General features: G+C 44.8%; 1 protein-coding gene across 3 annotated transcripts in view; it reads left to right on the top strand.

The window, feature by feature from the left end:
* LOC308298558 (ADAMTS-like protein 1) overlaps positions 1-24,936 on the top strand; it is a 252,161-nt gene that overhangs the window by 220,888 nt on the left and 6,337 nt on the right. For all 3 annotated transcript variants that reach the window (XM_080742197.1, XM_080742196.1, XM_080742198.1), the window contains 10 exons: positions 1,298-1,626; positions 6,762-6,891; positions 11,662-11,872; positions 12,722-12,901; positions 15,576-15,729; positions 16,719-17,018; positions 17,679-18,432; positions 19,275-19,402; positions 22,726-22,846; positions 24,610-24,817. In XM_080742197.1, coding sequence (XP_080598323.1) covers positions 1,298-1,626; positions 6,762-6,891; positions 11,662-11,872; positions 12,722-12,901; positions 15,576-15,729; positions 16,719-17,018; positions 17,679-18,432; positions 19,275-19,402; positions 22,726-22,846; positions 24,610-24,817 — 2,515 coding nt within the window. The remainder of the gene's footprint in view (positions 1-1,297; positions 1,627-6,761; positions 6,892-11,661; positions 11,873-12,721; positions 12,902-15,575; positions 15,730-16,718; positions 17,019-17,678; positions 18,433-19,274; positions 19,403-22,725; positions 22,847-24,609; positions 24,818-24,936) is intronic.

Below are 24,936 nucleotides of genomic sequence, written 5' to 3'. Positions count from 1 at the left end.
GTATGCACACACACATACACACAGACACAGACACACACACACACACACACACACACACACACACACACACACACACACACACACTACACATGCAGTATACTGTACAGCAGGGCTACTCAAGATGGCTCAGGAGCCACTCAGCCAAAATTCCAAGTGCCGCAAGCTAAAAATGACGGTCCTATTGTGGACGTTTAGACAATGATTTTGTTACACACTGGTACAGAGTAGTCTACACAAAAAAACAGACACATTTCCATCTATAAGGCCAAACCTCGTTGAACAAAAAAAGATTCTTGTGGAATGATTAGTGATGAAATTAAGTTTCTTCTTTTGGAACAGACAAAATACCCAAAAACGTCTTGTATAAAACAAGACAAAAATAGTTTCCTAGAGGTTTTGGAGAGAAACTGAAAGATTACATGAGAAATGATTTATCCACCCTGAAAGTAGACAAAATATATTCTACTGGTATGACCATGACGGGCTGCATAGACATGCCGCAGGGGCCGCATGCGGCCCACGGACCGCAGGTTGAATAGTCCTGCTGTACAGCATACCCTACTGTATGTCTGTAATGAACCCAATAAGATGTCTTCTAAATCCTTTTTTGAAAAACCTATGTTTCTGTGATCAGTGTTTCTCAAACCTTTCCATGTAAATTTTCATGATTTTTCTAAATTAGCAGATCTATGAGTACGGTATATCTGCTATTTTTGAATAGTTATAGTAGCTTTAAATAATGGTTAAAGTGGTTAAAATCTAAAGTGATGCTTTCAACAGCACCTAAATCAGGGGTCTTCAACAAGGGGTCTGGGACCCCTAGGGGGTCCTCAGAGTTACTTCAGGGGGTCCTCCAAATCTTTATGTATTAGAAACTTTTTTTCTCCTTTTTTATGTTGAACCCTAGCATCTATATTTGGATATCTTTAGCCAAAAATAGCAGATCTACAAGCTCACAACGCCTTGTTTGTAGATTAGTTATTTTCAGCAAAGAGTTTTGGTGTAGAGGGGAAAAAGAGCAGACAAGTACAGAGTGAAAGGTCAAGTTTATTAAGTATTGACGGTTCAAGAATCCAAAATACACTGATGATGGTGCTGTCATTGTGCTGTCAAAAGATGAAACTCCATGGAATCTATGAACAGGTTGGGGGGGTCCTTGCTTCATCTCTCTCTCTCAACTAAGGGGTCCTTGGACTGAAAACGTGGAAGACCCCTGATCTAAATGGTTTAAATGTGACCCGTCGACACCCATCATCCCTCTGAGTGCCTCCCTCCCCTTCCCTCTGCCACCATGCAGGTTCATCCCGGGCCCTTGGAAGCCGTGCAGCAGGACGTGCGGCGCTGGCACCCAGCGGCGGGCGGTCAAGTGCCAGGTGCTGCTGTCCTTCTCCCAGACGGTGGCCGACCTGCCCGACGACGAGTGCGAGGGGGTCAAGCCGGCGGCGTTCCAGCCCTGCTACCGCACTCCCTGCGCCGGGCCGGACGGACGAGGAAGAGCGGAGGAAGAGGAGAAGGAGGAGGAGGAGGAGGAGGAGGAGGAGGAGGATACAGGTCCACCCCAGAGGGAGGAGCTGCACGACTGGGAGTACGAGGGATTTACGGAGTGCTCCGAGAGCTGTGGAGGAGGTACAGTATGGCAGTGTTTCTCAAACTTTTAAATTTCAAGGTCTTCCCTTTACTCTGACAGTGTACAAATGGAACCAAATGGACCACACTACTTGTACACGGTACAAGTAGTTCAAAATGTATTGTTAATGTATATGATACAAAATCGTATATTAACGCATTCACTGCCCCAGTAAATACAGTACATACATAATACATACATAATACATACATAATACATACATGATACATGATACATGATACTGATAACCACCGTATGATAAAACCTGTCATAGTCAACTCGTATTTTTTTGCCATAATATTGCCATAAATACAGACCATTTCCCCATTAGTATCTCTATTGATTGTTTACATTTTCCCCTAAGTTGTTGTATTGAACTTACAGTCAATGTTGGGTTGTATGAGTTTGGTTTGTAAATATATCTTTTATTTTGGGAAATCAATACATGCTTTAAAATGCAATAAAACACAATTTCCCCCTTGGGATAATAAAGGTATCTATCTATCTATCTATGACAAGAAGAAGGTGCCATGAAGTTCACTGTGTTGAAAGATCTATCTCAAGCAAGTTTCGAGTCTCTGCCAGTTGATTTCACCATACAGAAATTGATGGAATGCAATGGCTTCCCCGAAAATCAAACAATCCGCATTTTGCTTTGGAAAATGGTCTGGAGTAAAGTCAAGAATTAACTGTCTATACCGTGAGTCGTAGTCGATCGACTAAACTTGCTAGGCTGCTGGTATGGTTTTTAAATAGAATGCACATTCATCTGTACTGCTGTATTAGTGTACAACTGTATCTAATCACTATATAATAGTGTAATCATCTGTACTGTCCATAGCAGTGTGTACTGTCTGTATACAAGTATTTATTGTGTATGTTCACACATGTACATTACTCAGCTTAACTCATACTCTGCGATCCCCGTCAAAACCGGGGATTTCCCGTTGTACCTCTCTGCGATGCCCGTCGTTCCCGGAAATTTAATTAGCTTTAATCATTATGAAACGATTAAAAGTATGATCGCTGTATATATCCGTTTCGGAGACTTTAGGCCCGCCCCCTAACTGTATCCGGTCGCATTTCCCGTTTGGACCGGATCTAGCTTTCCGTATCCGGTCTGAGCCTGGGCCATAGTCCCGCCTCCATTGGTTTACATTGTAGTCTCGCGTAAAGCTACTCGGCGATGGAAAGCTCGTTTTTCAATCTGATTTTTGCGTTTGGAAACTTTGATCCAGTCTCTACACGCCTGGATTATGATCCCCGCACATATCGTGCGTTTTGTGCGCGAACGTGTCCACGTGTTACCAAAGCCCACAGCTGGCTTTTTTCAATGTTTTTTCATGTAAACACTGGCGGATAAGCAGGGATACAGCGTGGCAACGGATATGTCTATTTCAATGGGTTTTTTTTTATTCGAAAGCTGTCATCGAGTCTACACGTCTACTAGATGAGTCGCGCACAGATTGTTCATGATGCGTGCGCGTGCCCACGTTAAAAGGTAAGGACAATTTGGTTTAAAATGGCAGCAAAATTGTTAAAGGACAACTTTGTTTTTTTACAACAAGGGTTCATATTTTAGATTGTAATTAGGGAAAAGAAAAGGTGAGTGTTAAAATGTTTTCATTTGCTTCGTTCTATTGTTTTATTGCGTTTACCGTGCTAAAATGTGGGGCATGCGTACGCATGGGGGCATGCGTACAAGTGGCTAAATATGTATTTTTAGACACAATAAGCCAGCAGTTTCTTTATTGCTCTAGCCCCCATAAGTCACATCAAACCATGAAAGGTTGCGTTGTATCTTTGGAATGGGCTAATTCTGTGTAAAATTACATATTTAGCCTCTTTTACACATGCCCCCAGCCACTGAAATAAGAATCTCTAAAACAATAGAAAGAAGTAAATTACATAATTTTAACAGTCATCTTTTATATTCTTTAATTACAATCTAAAATATGAACCCTTGTTGTAAAAAAACAAAGTTGTCCTTTAAGTTCTTGCAGGCAAAGATTATGTGACTCTCTCTCTCAGCAACAGTAAATCTGTGCCACTTACTATGACAATACCCTTGTATGAAGTCACAGCAATGGGTGGTGACACCATGTCAATGGGTGACTAAACCCATGCCTGTAAGGCCTTTGAAGTACAAGTGAGCCTCATGACATACCGGTAGGATGATAATGGATGGTGTAGCGAGTTTAACTCTAAAGGTCATACATCACCAATTCACACAACAGCAGCCGGGCAAACTGGGTGCCAGACATGAATGGCTTTCCCAAACATCCTGCCAACCTGAGTTAGGGGCCACTTTAATCTCCTCACCTCCACTTCCAAGCATTCAGTGCCACATGCCAGTGTGTGTGCAGTGGTGGAATAAGTACTCACATGTTTTACTCAAGTAAAAGTATCAATACTGCATTATAGAAGTCTGGATTCAGAACGTACTTGAATAAAAGTATGAAAGTATTGTCATCAAAATATACTTAAAACACTAAAAGTGTTTAATGTACGTGTTATAATATTATAATTTACATCTGCAAAGTAACTAGTAACTAAAGTTTTCAAATAATGTACTGGAGTAAAAGTGCAATATTTGGATCCGAGATGTAGTGGAAGTGGAGTAAAATGAAATTGGAAATACTCAAGTAAATTATTAAAGTCGATTTAATTAGTTAGAGTGTGTGTGTGTGTGTGTGTGTGTGTGTGTGTGTGTGTGTGTGTGTGTGTGTGTGTGTGTGTGCGTGTGCGCGCGAGTGTGTGTTTATACATTTGTGCTTGTGTGAATGTACGTGTTTACATATAAGTGAGAGTGCCCTCTGATTATGCTTGCATAATTTGTGTGTGTGTGTGTGTGTGTGTGTGTGTGTGTGTGTGTGTGTGTGTGTGTGTGTGTGTGTGTGTGTGTGTGTGTGTGTGTGTGTGTTCATGCGTGTACTTGTCTTTGAGTGCATGGGAATAATGTTTGTCTATTGTGTGTGTTGTGTTATGTCTTCCTAAGCGTGTCATTGTGAAAGTACACTTCTGCACAGCGCCGCAGGCTGGTTTGGTCTGGCCTCGCTGCTTGTGTGTGTGTGTGTGTGTGTGTGTGCATATACGCACCCACACCCAACACGTTCCCCCATTCGTAGATGATTAGAGACCCGTATCGGATGTCACGTACTGTACACACCCCGGGGCTGTGCTCCTGTGGACCATCACACCGCTGTGCCTCCCTGTTATTGTCCCCAAACATCAGAAGCAGACTTGCTGAGTTATTTATGTTCCCCTGCCTTTTAACAGAGCCTGACATCGCGGCGCTGAGCCGACCCACAGTTTCAGCGTGTAGCCATGTTGTTTTGACGACGTACATTAGGCTCCATTAGATACAATCGCTGCTTGTTTTTGTAAAGGGGCGCCTAATATTTTGGTTGCTTCCCTGCAACGTCTGTTAGCGATATGTTGTGTTTTTATGTGTGTGAGCATGTTAATGTGAGGGTAACAGACACGAGAACAGTGCGTGTGCGTGTGTGTGCGCGCATTTGTGTGTGTGTGTGTATTTGTGTTCTTGGTTCAACAAGGTATAGGAACCTTATAAATGTATGTCAACTTATTGATGTACAGTACTGTAACTTAGAACAGGGGTTTTCAAAGTGGGTGACGGGGCACCCTGGGGTGCCGTGACGGCAGTCCAGGGGTGCTGCGAGATAATTTGATAATATTTAGAATTTATTTGGAGTACAAAGTTATTTTCAGTCAGTTCTAACCAAAATGGCTATTATCTCAACGTTTTCCTCGCAACATAATCACTAAAATGTTGTCACTGTCGGGCAGAAACCTCGTATTTCCAAGTTTCAAATGTGTATGTCTTTTGACGGTCTCATAGGCGATGCGAGGCGTTGTGTGCTTGTAGATCTGCTGTTTTCACTAGTTTAGTACATTTTTGATGATAAATACAATACGAACAGTTTTGGACACACAAGGTTTCCACCCGACAAATATGCTATAAATATAAGGTACTGGGAGTGAACATTTTAATGTAGGGGTGCCTCGGATTAAAAAAAATATTTATGGGGTGCCCTGAGACCAAAAACTTTGGGAACCCCTAACTTAGAAGAATGTAAGCAGAACTCGGTCTCAACAAGTAGTCTCTTTCATGGGTGCACAGCTCAGAAACGTCCTGCAGGTGCCTTCATATTTCGATGGGCGCAGGCAGCATATGGACAGTTGGACACGTTTCCTCAGAACCTTCCTCAGCGTAATCAATCCATTATGCTTAAGAAGGCTCTGCCAAAGCACGCGTTGATGATAAACAAATTGATTTGGTTCCCACAAACACCAGTCACTTTTACATCCTCGAGGAATACATTGATCTCCTGCCAGCTTAATGCAGATGTTGAGAATAATGAATCCGCCAAATGAATGCGTGCTCCCCAACTGACACGGGGGTTTCCCAGGGTATAACGTAAGGGCAAAATGGCGGCTCCTTTGGTCATTAGCACATGGTGGCCTCTTCAAGGGGGACCGGCCTAGGGACCACTATTTGTTAGGGATGGGTATCGTTCACCTTTTAATCAATACGATACCTTTTTCGATACCTGGGAATCGATACGATACCATTTTCGATACTTTTTATTTAAGTTTAACTGCTCTACCCTTGCTGCAGTAGAGCAGAGGTGATGATTATGATCACACAGTGGCGGAGCGGAGAGTATAGATGTTGGATAATCATCATAATAATAAACATTATAGGCTATTGTCGGCTAGTTTCCACAGTAACGAATGTAGCCTACTAAAGCAGTCATTAAACTCTCAGTAGCCCAACTGTTACAGATGCGACCGGCCAGGGGTGCATTCAAGAGTATCGAAACGAGGTATCGTTCGTTTTTATGTGAACCGATACCCGATAGTATCGACATCATGCAATCGATAACATTAAAAGTATCGCAGACGATACCCAAGCCTACTATTTGTACACTTGTGTAATGTTGTGTAATGTTGTGTCCCCCTCTGTATGTATTTCTATTGTGTCTTTTGTCACTGATGTTGTGTGTGGCAGCAGCAAGGGTGAAAGCCCAAGCCAAATTTCCCTTGTGGACCATAAAGTTTACCTTGACCTTGATTGCTTAATTGCGTTGTGTGTGCTTTATGTTGTCAGGTGTGCAGGAGGCGGTGGTGATGTGTCTCAACAAGCAGACCAGGGAGACGGTGGACCAGAGCCTGTGTGTGAGCTCTCGCCGTCCCCCCCAGCTCCTCCAGGACTGCAACATCCAGCCCTGCCCACCCAGGTACTGTACTGTAGGACCCTCCAATCCAGGGGTCTTCAACAGAGGGTCCTCAGAGTTAATACAGTCCAAATCCTTTTGTGACATAATTATTTTCAATTAAAAAAGGCGAACGTTAACCAAAAATAGCAGATCTACAAGCTCTCAACGCCTCGCGCTGGGAGGGTTAGGGTTAGGGTTGGGAGCTTGTAGATTGGCTATTTTCAGCAAAGAGGTTTGGTGTAGAGGTCAAAAAGAGCAGACCAAGTACAGAGTGAAAGGTCAAGTTTACTACGTATCGACGATTGAAGTGGCTAAATGTCTGAAAAAACATACAAAGCCAACATAGACTGACGACAGTGCTGTCAAACAAGTCGATGAAAATCTGCATAACATTTACATGTAGAGGGATCCCTGCTTCATCTCTCTCTCAGTTAAGAGGTTCTTGGCCTGAAAACTTTGAAGATCCCTGCCCTATGCAATGTCTCCTGAATGAAGATGTGGCATGTAAAATAATTAGCATTTTACTAACCTTTTTACTAAGCAGGTACTTCACACGAGTCTTCACATCCCTCTGAATCTACTGTATACAACGTAACTACTTGGCCCCCTTTTTTTGAGCGGTTGTAACCGCTCCCACATCTGGCTTTTTGTGTACGTATGTCTGTCCGTATGTCCGTCCCGCACAGCTTTGGCATTGGCCAAGCTTCGTGGGACACTAAGCGCATAACTATAGATAAAAGGCACTGCTCACTTCACACTGGGTGTGATTTTCCCCCCCAACAAATATCTTTGCATAATATATATAGCCGATCTACAAGGTCACAACGCATAGCTCTGCTATTTCCGCTGAATGTTCTGAATATTTGAGCCTATTATGTCCGGAATAGAGGCGCTAGATTTCATGTGGTTAAATCTAGCACAGCTGTTATTAATTTGCATCACGGTGTGCTATACTGTACGCAGCCTATTGTGTTTTTTTTTTTTTGAAATAGTAGTATTTAACCTGAACTGGAGAAAACAAAACTACCAAATCTAGGGTTTCATCATCACCCCCCTTTAAATCATCTGGGTTTCATGGGCACATTAACTCCCGGTGACACTGAATCAGCCTGACAAACAAATGGATGGCTTGTGTCTCAGCGAGCAGGAAATGAAGCCAGTGGGACAGCCAGCCGAGCCCAGTCTGAGTCACACACAATAGAGATCAGATGTCCATGCATGTTCACTGGGCCTCCGCTCCGTGGTGTCATCCTCATCCATCCTCCCCCACAGGGAAGAAACATTTTTAAGACATTTAAGCCGGGTACACATTATTATTACGCATTAATACTTTAAGCATTATTTTATGCCTCAACTATTGAAAAATAGCAGATATACAAGCTCACAGCGCGGCACCGAGTGCCGCGCTGCGAGCTTGTACATCTACTATTTATTTATTTTTAATCGTGACTATTTGTTCAAATCTTTGAATATGTATAACATTTTTAACTCATATCTTTGCTTCTGGGGGTCCCTGGAACAACATATTTTGAGATGGGGTCTGCGGTCAAATACTTATAATTCTAGGGGTCCTTGACGCGTGATTATGGATCCAACTGGGAAAGATGGATGGAAACGGCATAGAGCGCTCGTTTTCAGTTATTGTCCACGACATTGCAAGCGGCGCGAAGGCCAGCGGTCCTTGGTCCTGCTCTTCGCCCCCGAGCGCCGCAGGCGCGAGTGGCCGCGAAGAGCGGGCCAGGGCCGCGCGGCCGGCGGAGCGCCGCGCGAGTTACGAAGCCGTGGTGAATGCAATCGTTATATTTATGCCCAGGCCGTAAGGCCTGGGCAAGCGCACGATAAACGCCATGATAATTGGGTTTTGGTGCACCTCGCGCGGTCCAAGTGACTACAACGGAGCGCTCCCTACGTCCGGTTCAGCCAATCACAAGCTTCAAAAATGAGTCCGGGGCGTGGTTATCCATCTTTCCCAGTTGGATCCATAATCACGCGTCCTTGACATGAAAAGGTTTGAGCACCACTGACATAGAAACATGTGTTTTTTTTCAAAAACCTTAGAAGGATTTAGAAGACTTTTATAGAATCGGGTCAAAATATTCAAAGACTTCCTCAAATGTTGTGTTTTTCCATTTAAAAGAAAAATAGCAGATCTCCAAGCTTGCAGCTGCACTTGGTGCCGCGCTGGGAGCTTACATATCTGCTAGTTTTCAATAGCTAAAATAGCATAAAATAATAGTTAAATGGGTTCAAGTCTAACACGACGCAGATGCGTTCCATATGTCATAAAGGGTTAAAGAAATATAGGTGTTTTGACAGCATGGAAGCGTAGGGGGAGGCTACCGTTTTAAAAACCCTCGGAAAACTATCATAACAGAAACAAATGGACATTGTACTTGGCGTCTCGTATTACTGTAAATGGTGCTCTGCTCTGTGATCACATGTCAAGATGGCGATGATTTGAGAAGGCCTGGAAATAGCCTGCGATGAGTGCAATGCCAGAGAATATGCTGTTATTGTGTTTTCCCCTATTGCGTAAAAAGGTTTTCGATTACCAGCGTGTACTATCCATACCACCGGGGGTTATTGTAATGGGTTTAGCGATTGATCGATAGAGGCTATCGTTTCATAATGCCATTTACAGTTTTCTGTAATATTTCACTTTCTCCCACTTAACATCATCACCATCGGCCATAAACTGTTGCGATGATGCAGAGAAGATCTGTCACGGCGGTGTTGTGGAACTGCCAGAATCGTTAACAACGGCACTAAGTCAGTTTTATGTGTGTAAATACGCGTGTTATTGCTGCAATGTGTGTAAATATGTACACAATATTCCGTTTCAATTCCTTTTCTAAATGATATATGTGCCCTGTTCAACAACACGACGGCGTGTTGTTAATCTGTCCCGAGCTGCGGCACGACGGTGAGTAGATTATTGTCTGTTTGGCCACACGTTTCGAGTTAACACATTTAGGCCTAGGATTATTGACTGCTTTAACTATTGAAAAATAGCAGATATACAAGCTCACAGCGCGGCACCGAGTGCCGCGCTGCGAGCTTGTAGATCTGCTATTTTTGAAAAATCATGTTTTTTTTTTTTTTTTTGCAAGTCTTTGAATACATCTACAGGTACTTAAAAGCGAACATTTGTAACTAAATATTTACTTCTGGGTGGTCCCTGGAACAACATATTTTGAGATGGGGGTCCACGGCCAAATACCTGTAATTTTGGGGGTCCTTGACATGAAAAGGTTTGAGAACAGCATGATTTAGAGGAAGGATTTATAGAAGTTTTTTAGAAGTCGGGTCAAAGATCGGGTCAAAGATATTCAAAGACTTGCACTCATTTTCACGATTTTTCAAAAATAGCAGATCTACAAGCTCGCAGCGCGGCACCGACTCTAAAGTTAAAGCATAAAATAATGGTTGAAGTGGTTAAAATCTAACGCGACTCGGCGCGTTCCCGGGATTTGAGAGTTAACACCGTGCACGGCGCCGGTGTTCCACCCGCTCGCACCCATGTCAGGAAAACCCAGAGGCTTGCAGCCTTACCTCGGGGCTGTTTTTCCAGGCCTTGATTCTTGTTTTCAGGCACAACAAACGCTGCGTTGGACTTGTTGCCTTTGGCCCGACACCCCCTTCCCTGAGGCCTCCTCGCCCTCCCATATTCCTCCCTACTTGGATCCCGTTCCCCTCTGAAGGGAACCAGCCATAAGGCTTTGGCTTTGAGCCGCAGGTCCCGGTGCAGAAACATTGCTCCGTTCCCAACTCTCCTCGGTCCTCTGGAAGCCTCGTGTAAATAGGAATAGTTTTGAAATATCACCCGATCTGTCAGAGCGGACGAGTGAAGTGGCTGCCATCTCGCTCCAAACCAATGATTTCAGGGATCTCCGTAAAGGGCTTGTGACTGAGGTTGGACGTGTGTTATGCAACAATGTGAAAGTTGGCACTGGCCGCCACCTTTTTCGAGATCGGTGTAACCCGAGAAACATGCTGAGAAAAATCCCGGCGAGGGATTGATCACCCTGATCTCCTGGCATTGTATTAGACAGGCTTATTGAGGATAAAGGAGGCCCAGGGCCAGAGTTTACCCCACGGTTTTCCCACACATTTTTAGGAAACGGTTTGTGAACAGTCTGTGATGTTCTTATCCATATCTCTATTTATTCGCAATTCATATGCTTTTTCTCATTTAAAACATTGGGACATTGTTGGTGAGAGACCGATATTTGCTGTTAGCCAGCTGCCTAGAAAATGCAGCCCCAGGAAAAGTGTCCACCTGCCATGATATGCCCATTGTAATTTAGTGAGTAACTCATTTGACTGTAGAGGTTTCTTCAGTATATTCAAACAGTATATCCAGCCTTCTGATTGGAATCACTGTTGGGTGGGCTAACACTTTGACGAGTAACAAAGTAATTGTCTAACAATTGTAAAAGTAGTTGTCTAACAATTGCTACAGTATGTCAGGTAACGAAACTACTTTAAGAAACTCTTAATTGTGTTTAGCTTTTGAGAAATGCATTCACAATTAACTGGAAAGAGAGTATACATATATACTGTGTGTGTGTGTGTGTGTGTGTGTGTGTGTGTGTGTGTGTGTGTGTGTGTGTGTGTGTGTGTGTGTGTGTGTGTGTGTGTGTGTGTGTGTGTGTGTGTGTGTGTGTGTGTGTGTGTGTGCGTGCGTGCCAAATGAATGCAAGTGATATGCTTTGCGGTTACATTTAGGAAAGCAACCATATAGCCACTTATGCTAGCATAACCCAGACACAATCCAATTGAATCCCACAGGTGGGAGACGGGAGAGTGGAGTTCGTGTTCCGCTACTTGCGGGGTGGGTCTGATGACCCGCACCGTGGCGTGCACCCACCGGCCCTCGCGGGACAGAAACCACACAGAGAGTGTCCGGGACGAGGAGTGTCGCGCCCCCAAGCCCACCCCCGTCCAGGCCTGCAACCGCTTTGACTGCCCTCCGCTGTGGGACCCAAGAGACTGGGGACAGGTACGTTATGACAGTGGTTCTCAACCTTTACAGGCCGCGACCCCCAAAATAATCACATTTTAACTGGGGACCCCCCGAAGAGCACTAAGAGTTGAGGCATTACATTTTGTATAACATGGTTCTATTGTGAAAATAGCAGATCTACCGGTACATGCTCACAATGCCTCGTTTTGCGAGGCGTTGTGAGCATGTAGATCGGCTATTTTCAAAATGTTTGCCTCTTATTTCCAATTGTCTACACTTTTACTCTTCTACCCCACTACATCTCAGACACACATTTTGTACTTCTACTCTACTACAATTATTTGAAAACTTTAGTTACTAGTTACTTTGTAGGTTTTTATTATTATTACAAAACATACATTAGCCACTGAAGCCTGACAGTGAACCGGATTACAGTTCACAGGGGGGATTGGCAATGTCTACATTTGGGTGAAAATTAAACTAAGAAACAGTTACCGTAATAATAATAATAATAATTGATACATTTGATGGATAGACAATAATTGAGGTTAGAAACAGTCTAGTTTTTGCTAAATAGATATCAATCAAGACTGTCAATACTATGACGACGGCTGTACCGAGGTCTACAACTCTCTCTCTCTGCCTAACCACACACACACTAGACGTCTCTGGGATTCATAACCATAATCACAAATTAAATGAAATCCCAAAACTGGTGATACATTCTCTGCAATTAATTAGCACATCTTGATTGAATCAATGTCATTTTCAATCCAGCCTTGTCAGTAAAAGCCCCGTGCAGTATGGCACGCAGTTTCTCAACAGTGGGTTTTGGCGGGACCCAGACGTTGAACTTGAGAACCAGCATGTGTGTTCTGTCCGCAGTGCTCCCGGAGCTGTGCCGGCGGCGTCCAGAGGAGGGAGCTGTTGTGCAAACAGAGGCTGGCAGACGGCAGCGTGCTGGAGCTGCCCGACACCTTCTGTCCCTCCGTCAGTCTCCCAAACCAGCAGCCGTGTGCCACGCAGGAGTGCCCGCCCAGATGGGTCACAACCGACTGGTCGCAGGTACGATCACTATAATGTATTATTTATCTACTGCGCTGTTTCCCAACCAAACAGTGGGTCGGGACCCATTTGTGGGTCACGGACCAATTTCGTATGAGTCACGACTCGAGTAAAAATTCAATTTTTTTCAATAAAATAATACATTTTAAAACAAACAAACAAATTTAAGAAATTCCATAAATATATATTTTTTAATTAAGAAGTATTGAAAATAGCCGATCTACAAAATAGCCGATCTACAAGCTTGCAACGCGTTGTGCACTTGTAGATCTGCTATTTTCACACAAGTTTGGGTCCCAGGCAAACAAACGTCTAATCTCTCTTTTGGGTTCTTGACCTGAAAAGTTTGGGAACCACTGATACATAATCCTACCCAGGGACGTGCTGGCCATTGGGAAAAGCGGGACAACTCCCAAACGGCCGGTTCATTCCTGGCCGGTCCAGGCCGGCCATTAGGAAAAAAATCTAAATAAAATGTCGACCTTCGTTCCATTTTGGGGGCTGGGCGGCCAACAAAGTAAATCGTCACTGTCGGGCAGAAACCTCGTATCGCTTTCGCAAAGCAAAGCCTTGCTTCACCATACAAGGCCGTTGCACAAAAGTAGTGAAAACAGCAGATCTACAAGCACACAACGCCTCGCACCGCGAGGCGTTGTGTGCTTGTAGATCGGCTGTTTTCACTACTTTAAATAATTTTTAAAATGATAAATACAAAACAAACGGTTTTGGACATACAAGGTTTCCACCTGACAACGACAAAATATAACTCATGTACAGTAATTGGCCCAGTGGCTTGTCACTTGTCATGATCTGAAACGGCAAATCTTTGAGTAGCAGCAGTGCTATAGAGAGATCTCTCTCTATAGCGCGCAATGAGGGCCACTCCAACTATTTTTCCTGGGCTGAATCAGGGGGCCAGCATGTCCCTGATCCTACCTTTCCATTCATACCTACTGTAGCCTAGTTCATCCAAACCTCACATGAGTGATGACATGATGGGTGATATGTGATATGGCACTTGTATGCAAGCAATGTTTTTTTACTTGGAGAAAAAACCCCGCAAACAAAAGGGTTGTCTTGACGACCACTTTCTAGTCCCAACAAACAGCTGCAACAGTTTGTTTATCAGTGTTATTATGGTTACGTGCCGACGTGCCGTACGCAAACACATTGATTTAGAACAGTAATTAAACCGTTGACAAGGGACTATGCTTAAAATGTGCCGATATTCGATATCCAGCCAGCCAATGAGGAAGAAAGTGTTTTCTGTGGCCATGATATACAGTAAGACAGGGGTATTCAACAGGGGTTCCGGGACCCCTAGGGGGTCCTCAGAGTTACTACAGGGGGTCCTCCAAATCTTTGTTTGGTAGAAACCTTTTTTCTCCTTTTTTATATTAACCACTTGAACTAGTGTCCATATTTGGAGAACTTTAGCCAAAAATAGCAGATAAAAAAATAGCTTGTTTATCGGCTATTTTCGGCAAAGAGCTTTGGTGTAGAGGGGAAAAAGAGCATACATAAGTACAGAGTGAAAGGTCAAGTTCATTAAGTATTGACGGTTCAAGAATCCAAAATACACTGATGATGGTGCTGTCATTGTGCTGTCAAAAGATGAAACTATATGGAATCTATTAACAGGTTGCGGGGGTCCTTGCTTGAATACATCAGTGGTTCCCAAACTCTTTTGGCTGCAGTACCCCCTTATACTGATTTCTGAAGCCGAGTACCCCCTTCCCCGGACTACAGCATCTTGCTAGAAAAACTTCCAGTTCCCATGCCAATATGTTCTAAATAAAACAGCATAATGGCAAATAAACATTGCTTTCTATTCAATAACAGTTATAATCAAGGTATTGATGTAGTTTGATTTAAGAATTTACAAATGAGCAGGTTCATACACAATCTGGCAATGTTTTATCATTGACCATAACACTAAATACATGTTCCCATTTTCTAGTTTTTTTCTCACGTACCCCCTAGGGCAGGGGTGGGCAACTTTGATGATGGCGAGGGCCACTATATTTCCACCTTCACTCCAGAGGGCCACATTGCATAATTGCTACGTCCTACTTTGTCATTCTAGTATCTCATACAAAAGAAGCAAAAATAGCCGATCTACTGCGATGCGTTTTGAGCTTGTAGATCGTCTATTTTTTTAATTGGAATCCTGGAATAATTTTTTGTTATTTTTTTATTGGAATCCTGAAATGTAACGTTTTGATTTAATTTCAAACGCATTTAGTTATATACTCATGTTAACTTTATGAACCTAAATACAAATACATTGGACATAATAAAATACATTTTAATACTACTATACTAGTCATTAAGCTACTAATATATACTGACGGAATTAAGGCAGGTCATGTTTGGAATTGTAACAGCTGAAATCAATAATATATCAGTATTCAGGTATTAACCTGAGGGCCGCATTAAGTGAAGGTGAGGGCCGCATGTGGCCCCCGGGCCGCCAGTTGCCCATGTATGCCCTAGGGGTACACATACTCCCATTTGAGAAACACTGACTGACATACATGACATTTTCCATATGTCAATATGATGAATGACGGAAAATAAATGCCAGGATGGCGTAGGACAGGATATGCACAGGATACATCTGTTTTCATACCATATGTACAGTACTGTAACTCCCTTTTTTTCCCCCCTCCAGTGCTCAGTGACGTGCGGCGAGGGCATCCAGAGGCTGCAGGTGGTCTGCCAGAGGCAGGGGGAGAAGGGCCAGTATCGGACCATGGCCCCTGAGACCTGTGCCCCGACCCCCAGGCCCGCCAGCGTCCGCTCCTGCTCCCTCAGGCCCTGCCAGAGTAAGAGAGCCTCTGTTTTTGAGTCGAGCGCCCGTTCCGTTTTCATATACAGGAGGAGATTTTGCGGGGAGATTTGAAGTTTGCCAACGTGGTTTTTGGTGCTAAGCAAAGCAAAACATTCCGGAGCCCAGCCATGAATTCTCTTAAAACCCGCCCTGGTCAATGTTTGTGTTTGTTGGGGGACTGGGGCTAATTCAGGTTAAGCTCAAGAATTTCTCGTGAAAACAATTGGCGATCTTAGATCCATGGAAAAGAAATAAGCCACTGGCGCAAGTAAGCCTTTGCCTTGTATTCCAGTGTGCTAAAGGAGAATGCTGGAAAAGTGGAGATATTCAGGGATTACTTGTATTTTTTACCTTTAAAATAATCAATGCTGGAAATAAACAAATAGCAGTACTCGTCCTCAAACCGCTATCCCTTAGTTACGGGTGCATCCCCCCATTTCGACATGCTGCCATTCTGACATCCCCCCATTCAGACACTAACCCTATCCCTAACCTTTATGGAAGTGTTGCCACTCCGACAATTAGAAGTCAATGTCGGAATGGCAGCATGTCGGAATGGAGAGCGGACCCCAACCCTTACACAGTAATCCTTTAAAAATATCCTAGCTTACACGCATAATAGGCCACTGTATGTTTTGTTTTGGGACTTAATGAAAGTGCCTTCAAAAAATAAATAGAATCACACTCCAAAAATGTAATTCATGTAACCACTTAAATACTATATACTTCACTGACCGGGGTCCCCTAGGGGTCTATACTACATTAAATCTCTTAGCTGAAAATAGACAATCCACAAGCTCACATATGTGTTGCAATGCAATACGTTGTGAGCTTGTAGAACATCTATTTTTGACAAAACTTCCACTTTTCACATGCCCAGAATAGCGACGCTAGGATAGTTTAGCTCACTGTTTTCGACCGTCCCGTCTTCATCAATGTCTGACAATTATTTCGACTTGCCTCCCCTATCTGTTACTGTCACAGAGACCATGGGCCCAGACCTGGTCAAACCAGACCCCACCGTCCTGACCCAGAAGAAGGTTTACATCCAGCTAAGGAAGAGCAGAAAGCTGCAGTTCGTGGTGGGAGGCTATGCCTACCTGCTGCCTTGGACGTCCGTGGTCATCCGCTGTCCCACCCGCCGCTTCCGCAAAGGTCACATCCAGTGGCTGAAGGAAGGCAAACCCCTGGTGGGCCTTCCGCACGTCTCCATCACATCCCTGGGTTACGTCAAGATCCAGCAGCTGCGTGCGTCCGACGCCGGGGTCTACACCTGTGTGGCAGGTCAGGCTATAGGGATTTATCGTAGTTAAAAAACACTTGCAATTAGCCCTATTCACGGCCCGCCCACCTACTTCCGTTTCTCAGTATCCCCCGGGTGCTGACTTTGTGCCGTTTACTATCTTGTGTTCTTGATCATGCTAGCCGTATTTTATACTTTACTATTCGGAAATTGCATTAAATTTGCGATTTCTGTGCTAACTCTATAGGCTTATAGTAGGATTTTCCCCTTCAAAACGGGACTTCAGCACCCGGGGGATGCTGAGTGGGCGGGTCGTGAATAGGGCTAATAATAGTATCGTGGAGATTTAAATATATTGTGAACTTATCCTCCGTCATGCATGGGATAAATTCACCTTTTATTTGCCGAGCTGCATATCCGGTACCATTTAAACCCTCTATAATTGGTCAAACGGACCAGGAAATAACGTACTTCATACAGTCCATACCAAATCATACCAAAATAGCCGATCTACAAGCTCACAACGCGTTGTGTTGCGACGCGTTGTGAGCTTGTAGATCTGCTATTTTTTGGGCAAATGTTCCGCCCCAGGATAATGGATGTGGGGATATTTCGATTATCGCGATAATATCGCAAATCGCAAATTTCTTTGGTCACAACAATCGTGAGATGAAATGTTCATATCGTCCCATCATCCCCAGGTCAGGCCCAGGAGAACTTTGTCCTGAAGGTGATCGGCAGCAAGCAGAAGCTCTCGGTGCCGGAGGGAGCTGTGGGGGAGTCGTGGCTCCTCCCGGACGGACAGCGGAAAGCCGGCGGCCCGCAGGAGGTGGCCCTGGCGGGGGAGAGGCTGCAGGAGCTACGGCTCTCCCTCAACCGATACGACGGCATCGTCCAGCACCTGCTCGCCATCAGAGGCTCCGTCCAGGACAACAACAAGCACGCGGCCGACGCGCCGCGCTCCTCGGGCGAAAAAAAACGCCCCACGCTCAAAGGAGAGGAGGCGTCGTCCGCGGAACTCTCCAGTCCCATCGTACTGATCGCCGACACCCGGAAGCTGGACGAGATCGCCCACAACCTCTCGGAAGGCATCGGCAGGCCGCAGCTCATCGCCCAGCTGCTCAGCGAGCTCACCGTGGTTCATCCGGGCGAGACCAACGAGTCGACTCTTCACCCTCCGGACAAAGCAGAGTCTTCCACTCAGGGACCCCTCCTTTACAAACCTAACGTCAAGTCCCACGCCACGAGACAAAGAGGCCCGGTCATCGTGCAGCGGCCGAGGGCGTCTGGCACGGCGGCGGCGGCGGCGTCCTCCGAGCTGGTGGTCCACGTGGGGACGCCGGTGTCACTGCAGCGCCAGGTGACGAGCGTGGAGCTGAGGTGTGAGGCTTTGGGAAACCCAGAGCCCAACCTCACCTGGACCAAGAATGGAAGGGAGCTGCAATACGGCAGCAGGTAAGACATGCAGCGCTGCATTCCTAAAGCCCTTATCAGAGTCTGAGGTGGTAAACTATCACCTAAAAATGTGATGGCCATCACAGTAACGGACTCACGGTGAAGTCATATCACCGTGCCTCTAAAACCAGGGGGCACACTGATTGATCTAGATCGACCAATCAGTGAACGGGGTGATGGGGAGATGTATGAAAGTAAAAACAGAGGAGAGATGTCTAGGTCCACGGTGATGGCTCTTCACCGTGGCTAATGACGTAATGTTGTAGTTTTCTGACTTAAAAAGACTACACCACGTGATAAACCATCACGTGGACTACACTCTGATAGGGGCTTTAGTCATTTGTAGTATTTCAACAATAGGCTCTATGCATTATGCACAGCAGCCATATTGGAAAGAAATTGGACCCCTTCCTTACTTCCTTCAAGGGGGTGTTAGCAATGATACTAACGAAGGCTAGCTGTTCCATTCTGGTCAAACAGAGTCAGGGTGCTGATATTGTGCATGTTGGCTCACTGGAAACACTCTGCTACACCAGTGGGAAGTGTCCTTGAGGGGGTAACTCTGAGAGTGTACAAACAGAACCCTTGAGTTCATTTGGTTCTATTTGTACACTCAAGAGTTATGATGGTACTTGAAATTAAGAAGTTTGAGAACCACTTGTGCTACACTAAATGGAAGAGACGAGAGCCTTCATTAGTATCATTGGTAACATTTAAGTAAGTAAGCAAGGGGCCCAATTGCTTCCCAATATGGTTGCTGTGCATAGAGCCAATTGACTTTGAGTGGCTGTCTATCGATGAATTCAGTGGATTCAGTGGTTATGTGGTCTTTGCGTGGGCAGAGTAGGCCTGTTGCCAGACGGCTCGCTGAGGATCCAGTCTCCGTCCAGGGCGGATGAGGGCCTGTACACCTGCACCGCCAGGAACCACCTGGGCTCCACCTCTCTGGCCTCACGGCTGCAGCTTACAGGTGAACAAATAATATGCATTTCAGAAAAAGCTAAGGTATGGCAACATGACTGGTGTCTTGCACGCGCGCGAAGACACCAGTCATGTTGCCATACCTTAGCAACAGGCATGATACATTTATTTTAAGAAGTACATTTTATTTTTTACCCCCGTTTCTACGTTTTCTTAGGCTGGATATGACAGCCTGGAACGGTAGCATGTTAGTAAACGTGTCACAATTAACAATAATGCATTGCACCTGTGCAGCTGACCTGCGGAACCTGGGAATATACCATTTTGTCAAGATGGGGAGAATACAAGTGTGGAGAATATAATTATAATATCTTGTTAAAGTGACCATTTTGTTAGATTTTGAATTTGTAGTCGTTTTTTATGTAATTTAACAACATAATAACCAGCACAGATAGACAAAGAGACATTCATGGATTCATATTTAAAAGTAACTTTTATTTTCCCCCCTGGACCCAGGGTATGGCAGCTGCATAGCCCTGCCATACCCAATTGACGCCCCTGATACCATCCATGAATATGCAGATGTGCCGTTTCAACTCTTATTTAATGCTCTATAGCTGAAAGTTTCCTGCAAATGCCTTTCTTCCACGGGTTTCTTTCCCTATTTTGCCTTTCTAATTTTTATGGAGAATGGAGCGTATTTTTTCAAAAGCTGGCAAATGGCAAGAAACCACTCCATTCCCTTTGATCCACCTTCATATAGGTAGAAACTTCGAAGTCGGAGAAGGTCATGAAAATAGCAAAAATAGCTGATCTACAAGCTCAATGTTCTGCAAATCCAATGGCAGGACGTTTGACGTTTTGAAATGTCACATCTGTACTTTGAATATAACTTTCATTCAATAAAACAATATTGTCTCCTGTGGCTACAAGGCAGATACCGGTATCACCCCCTCGTTTTTAGGCGAATTAAACAAATATTATACGCATATTCGGGTCGCTTTTTGGTGTGTATGGAAAAAGGCAAATCGCGAATACTTTGCCTATTTGGTTCGCTTATTCGCGATGTTTCGCTATTTCTCCGGTATGTACGGAGCTTAAGTCTGTAATTCAGTAAATAATTTGGCCTAAGTCAGGTTCATAATATTTAATCCTCTATGTTACATAGCTGACAGACAGTGTTATTTTTATATCAATAGTCATATATTGTTATAAACGTTTTGGGTGAAATAATTAAGAAACATGATAATAGTTAATAATTTTCTCCTCTGTGCTCTAGCCTCTAGTACAGGGGTCTCAAACTCAATTTGACTCTGCCTCCAGGGGCCGCTGGAGGCAGAGTCTGGCTGAGGCTGGGCCGCAGCCTCAGCGCACATGCACGCGAGCGCTACTCTGTCTCTAACAACTACTGCATCCATCTCCCCATCAAATAAATTTAAAAAAAAAATCTTCTCAAATGTCTTTTTTATTTTTTAAAACAAAATAAGATGAACCAGGACCCTGGTGTAAACAAGTTGTGTTTAACTTATGGAACATGTACTGTACTGTTAACTGTACTGTATTATTAACTGTTTTGAGGTTCATATAAAACTCGCGGGCCACACTAACATTAAACTTTCATATTAAGGTGGGGGCCACAAAATATCATCTCGCGGGCCGCAAATGGCCCCCGGGCCGCCAGTTTGAGACACCTGTCTAGTACTTTACATGCCTGGTTTTGTGTTTTAGTTTTCACCTGTTTAATTTCACATGAAATTATTGTGCAACTTTCAGCTAATCTCTTCTTGAACACTGTACGTTGTAATACTCACACGCACACACATGCGCGTGCACACGCACGCACGCGCCACTTGCACACACACACACACACACACACACACACACACACACACACACACACACACACACACACACACACACACACACACAGCACACACAGCACACACAGCACACACAGACAGATAAAAGCGTTTTACACCGACTGCGTCAGCCTCTGAGAATGCATGTGAGCTCCCGGGCCCAGCGAGGTCACTTCTTTACCGTCCCTCCTGGTCTCCAGCGTGAGCGTGATTAGCGGTGACCGCTCCGTAACGCTTCAACCATCAAAGAGCCGCCACCGTCCGTTTCCTGATATCCACCCACCCGTTCCCTCCCCATACGACAACAATTAGAGATTCCAGGCAGCATTTCAAAGCAGATTAGGCGGGTGCGTCCCGTTCGGCCTAATCTAAACGGAGCGGATAAAGGAGCTTAAGCCGTTTAGGCCTAGAATTATTTAATGCTTTGAAACTGTTGAAAAATAGCAGATATACAAGCTCACAGCGCCGCGCTGCGAGCTTGTAGATCTGCTATTTTTTTTAAATCGTGAAAATGTGTGCACATTTTTCAATATATATTTTTCAAAGCAAAACTTTTGTTACTCAAATCTCTGCTTCTTGGGGGGGTCCCTGGAACAACATATTTTGAGATGGGGTCTGCGGCCAAATAAATGTAATTTTGGGGGTCCTTGACATGAAAAGGTTTGAGAACCACTCATTTAGATTTTTCAAAAATAGCAGATCTACAAGCTCGCAGCGCGGCACTCGGTGCCGCGCTGTGAGCTTGTATATCTGCTATTTTTCAATAGTTAAAGCATAACATAATGGTTAACGTGGTTAAAATCTAACGCGACTCGGGCACGTTCCCGGTATTTGAGGGTTAAAAGTGTTGAAAAGGATCCAAACAGAATCTTATGGACCTTTCAAGTCCGCTCCAGTAAAAAGGCCACATTATAATGGGGCTGTACTTCCGACATCACGCTCGTTTCCACGGATAGGAAGCGAGCCCAGGTCGTGGCCTCTCAAAAAAAGAATGTGGCACGGAGCACAATGGATTTCCTTAAATGGAAAATGTACCATTAAATAGATCTCCCGTGCCATTTCTGTGATGTTGAACAGTCCCATCGTGATTTGTGAACTTTAGGAGTCTTCCAGAGCTACAAAACGCAGAGAGCCAACAATCTTGATGTTGTTAGACAAAGACAAATGTTGGAACTGCTTCACTGACAGTCGATGGGAGACAGATTTTATAGACTCGGCGAAAGGATGCATTTGATGAAATATAGGCAAGGCTGAACCTTTTATGCAGAGATATATGGTAGAATACTTGTCCAGTTTAACAATCATTCGTCCAATGTTGTAAAGAGGCCAATTCACCACAAGACTGATTGTTTCTGACATGTGCCCTTCGATATAAAAAAATATATATGTATTTTATTTTTGAGACTCGGAGACACAATAGTACTTATTCTATTCTTAAATGTTGTTTGTCCTCGTGTCCTTTGTATCCTGCATGTATCCTACTGTGCTCATTACAGTTTGTGCTTGCTTTCAGGTGATGGAGCAAAGGGTTGTGCCCAAGGCCTCGGTATGCCGGATGATGGCTCCGTTTGTCCAGACAGAAGCAACAGCAGCCAATCGCCCGAGCTGTGCCATGGACAAGCCTGCCCCCACAGGTACTTAAGCTGCTACTGCATGTCAAAGTTGTCAAGGTGGAGACCTAAAGACCAGTGATTTTCAACCTTTTTCACATCTACTGACTGAGCCCGGGTAGCTCAGTCGGTAGAGCTCTCGCCTTTGTACCGCAAGGTCATGGGTTCGATTCCGGGCACCGCCAACTCAGCGTATGAGTAGCACGGCTTGGCAAGTCGTGCGGCAAGTACTGGGAGCTGAAGGTAGGTGTGGCGCTCCACCTCAGCAGTCCATCTCCCAGGGGTCTAGCGCATTGTAACGGGGACAGACTCCCGCGTGTTACCGGCTGATACCGACAATAAGCCACTCCCGACCGACTTGTTCACATCAAGGACCATAATTTATTCTGCATTTGAGCCACGGACCACCTTTTGCTGAGATTTAGCCTCTCGGACCCAAAAGTTAGAATATTTTGTTATCCTTGGATAAGATTTTGTCCACAACAGGCAAACATTGACCAAAATTAAAATTAAAATCTACTTTCTCTAATTGTGTAGACTTCTTGCAAAGTAATGCAGACAATTATTTGACTCTTGATAGCGTAAAATGAAACCAAATGGACCCGTAAGGGGACGGGTACATTTGGTTACCAACTCTTCAGCATTTAGCTGGGGACCGCCAGGAGGAATACTGGTGGTCCCCGGTCCACAGGTTGAAAACCACTGACCTAAAGGTATCCAAGTCTAAATATCATCAGCCCACCTTCACTCAACAACACAACGTAAGATGGGTTTGTTCCACATTGCGCGCCGTTGGATATCACGTGTAGATCTGTAACTTGACACACAGCGACCTCAGTCTACTCTATGACAGGGGTCTTCAACAGGGGGTCCGGGACCCCTAGGGGGTTCTCAGAGTTACTACAGGGGGTGCTCCAAATCTTTGTGTGATAGAAAGGTTTGGCGTAGAGGGGAAAAAGAGCAGACCAAGAACATAGTGAAAAGGTCAAGTTTATTAAGTACTGACGGTTTAAGTGGTTAAATCTATGAAAACACAAATTGACATGAATCCAAAATACACTGATGATTGTGCTGTCAAACAATGAAACTACATGGAATCTATGAAAAGGTTGTGGGGGTTCCCTGCTTCATCTCTCTCTCAACTAAGGGGTCCTTGGCCTGTGAGATTACAATGGACAGTGTCAAAGCCACGTTCAGACAGACGCTGTGTCCTCGGGGAGCGAGAAAGAGCGCTGAGCGGCAGCACAGTGAAGTGAAACCATGCAGAGAGAGCGTGGCCCAGTGTTTTATGGAGCTCTGCTCCTCTTCCTCCAGCCCTAAGACCCACAAACTTCCTGTCTAGTCTCACCGTGTCATAGTCTCCTAGTGAATGAAATGTGAAACACAGCTTTCAAATCTTCTACGTGGGCGTGCTTGTATGTTGTGTGTGTACTACACAGACAGTCACACACACACCCATAAAGAAAACATATTTCTAAAATGAATTCACAGCACTCATATTAAATATCAAAATGGCAGGGCGCCCGCTGGCCTAGCGGTCCAGGCGCATACCACATACAGTAGGCTCTGATGCCTGACAGCCTGTCGCGGGTTCGAGTCCCAAACCCGGACGACATTTGCTGCGAGTGACTCTAAAATGGCACCGATATATTCAAAGCAATGATACTAATCCTCTGCGTTAAATTTTACATGGCATATCGAAATGACATGCATTTCGTTTTAGTTCATCAATGCTTTCGGACCTGTGGATCCATCCCATGTCTTGTGTTTTTCTCTGTGTGGAACAGGTGGCGTGCGGCCCCTTGGTCGCCCTGCTCGGCCAGCTGTGGGAGGGGCGTCCAGAGCAGGGAGGTCGGCTGCACGCAGGGTCCTGAGGTCCACCATGTCAGGGAGGTGGAGGCCCGTCTCTGTCTGGGAGCAGGGAGGAGACCCTCTGACACCAGGCCATGCAACCTGCTGCCCTGCGCCAGGTGGACCGCCACTCACTGGGGGCCGGTGAGTACACTTAACCCTGGTCTCCAGTGTAGGGGTGGGCGATATGGTGATAATTATCATTGAGACGATACAATGTCTCCACGATATGCCTTTTCAGAGATATCGTATATATCGTGATA

This window comes from Nannobrachium achirus (assembly GCF_963921795.1).
Source record: "Nannobrachium achirus genome assembly, chromosome: 14".
NCBI lineage: Eukaryota > Metazoa > Chordata > Actinopteri > Myctophiformes > Myctophidae > Nannobrachium > Nannobrachium achirus.
Note: the sequence above shows the minus strand (reverse complement) of the source record. Positions and strands in the feature narration are given on the sequence as shown.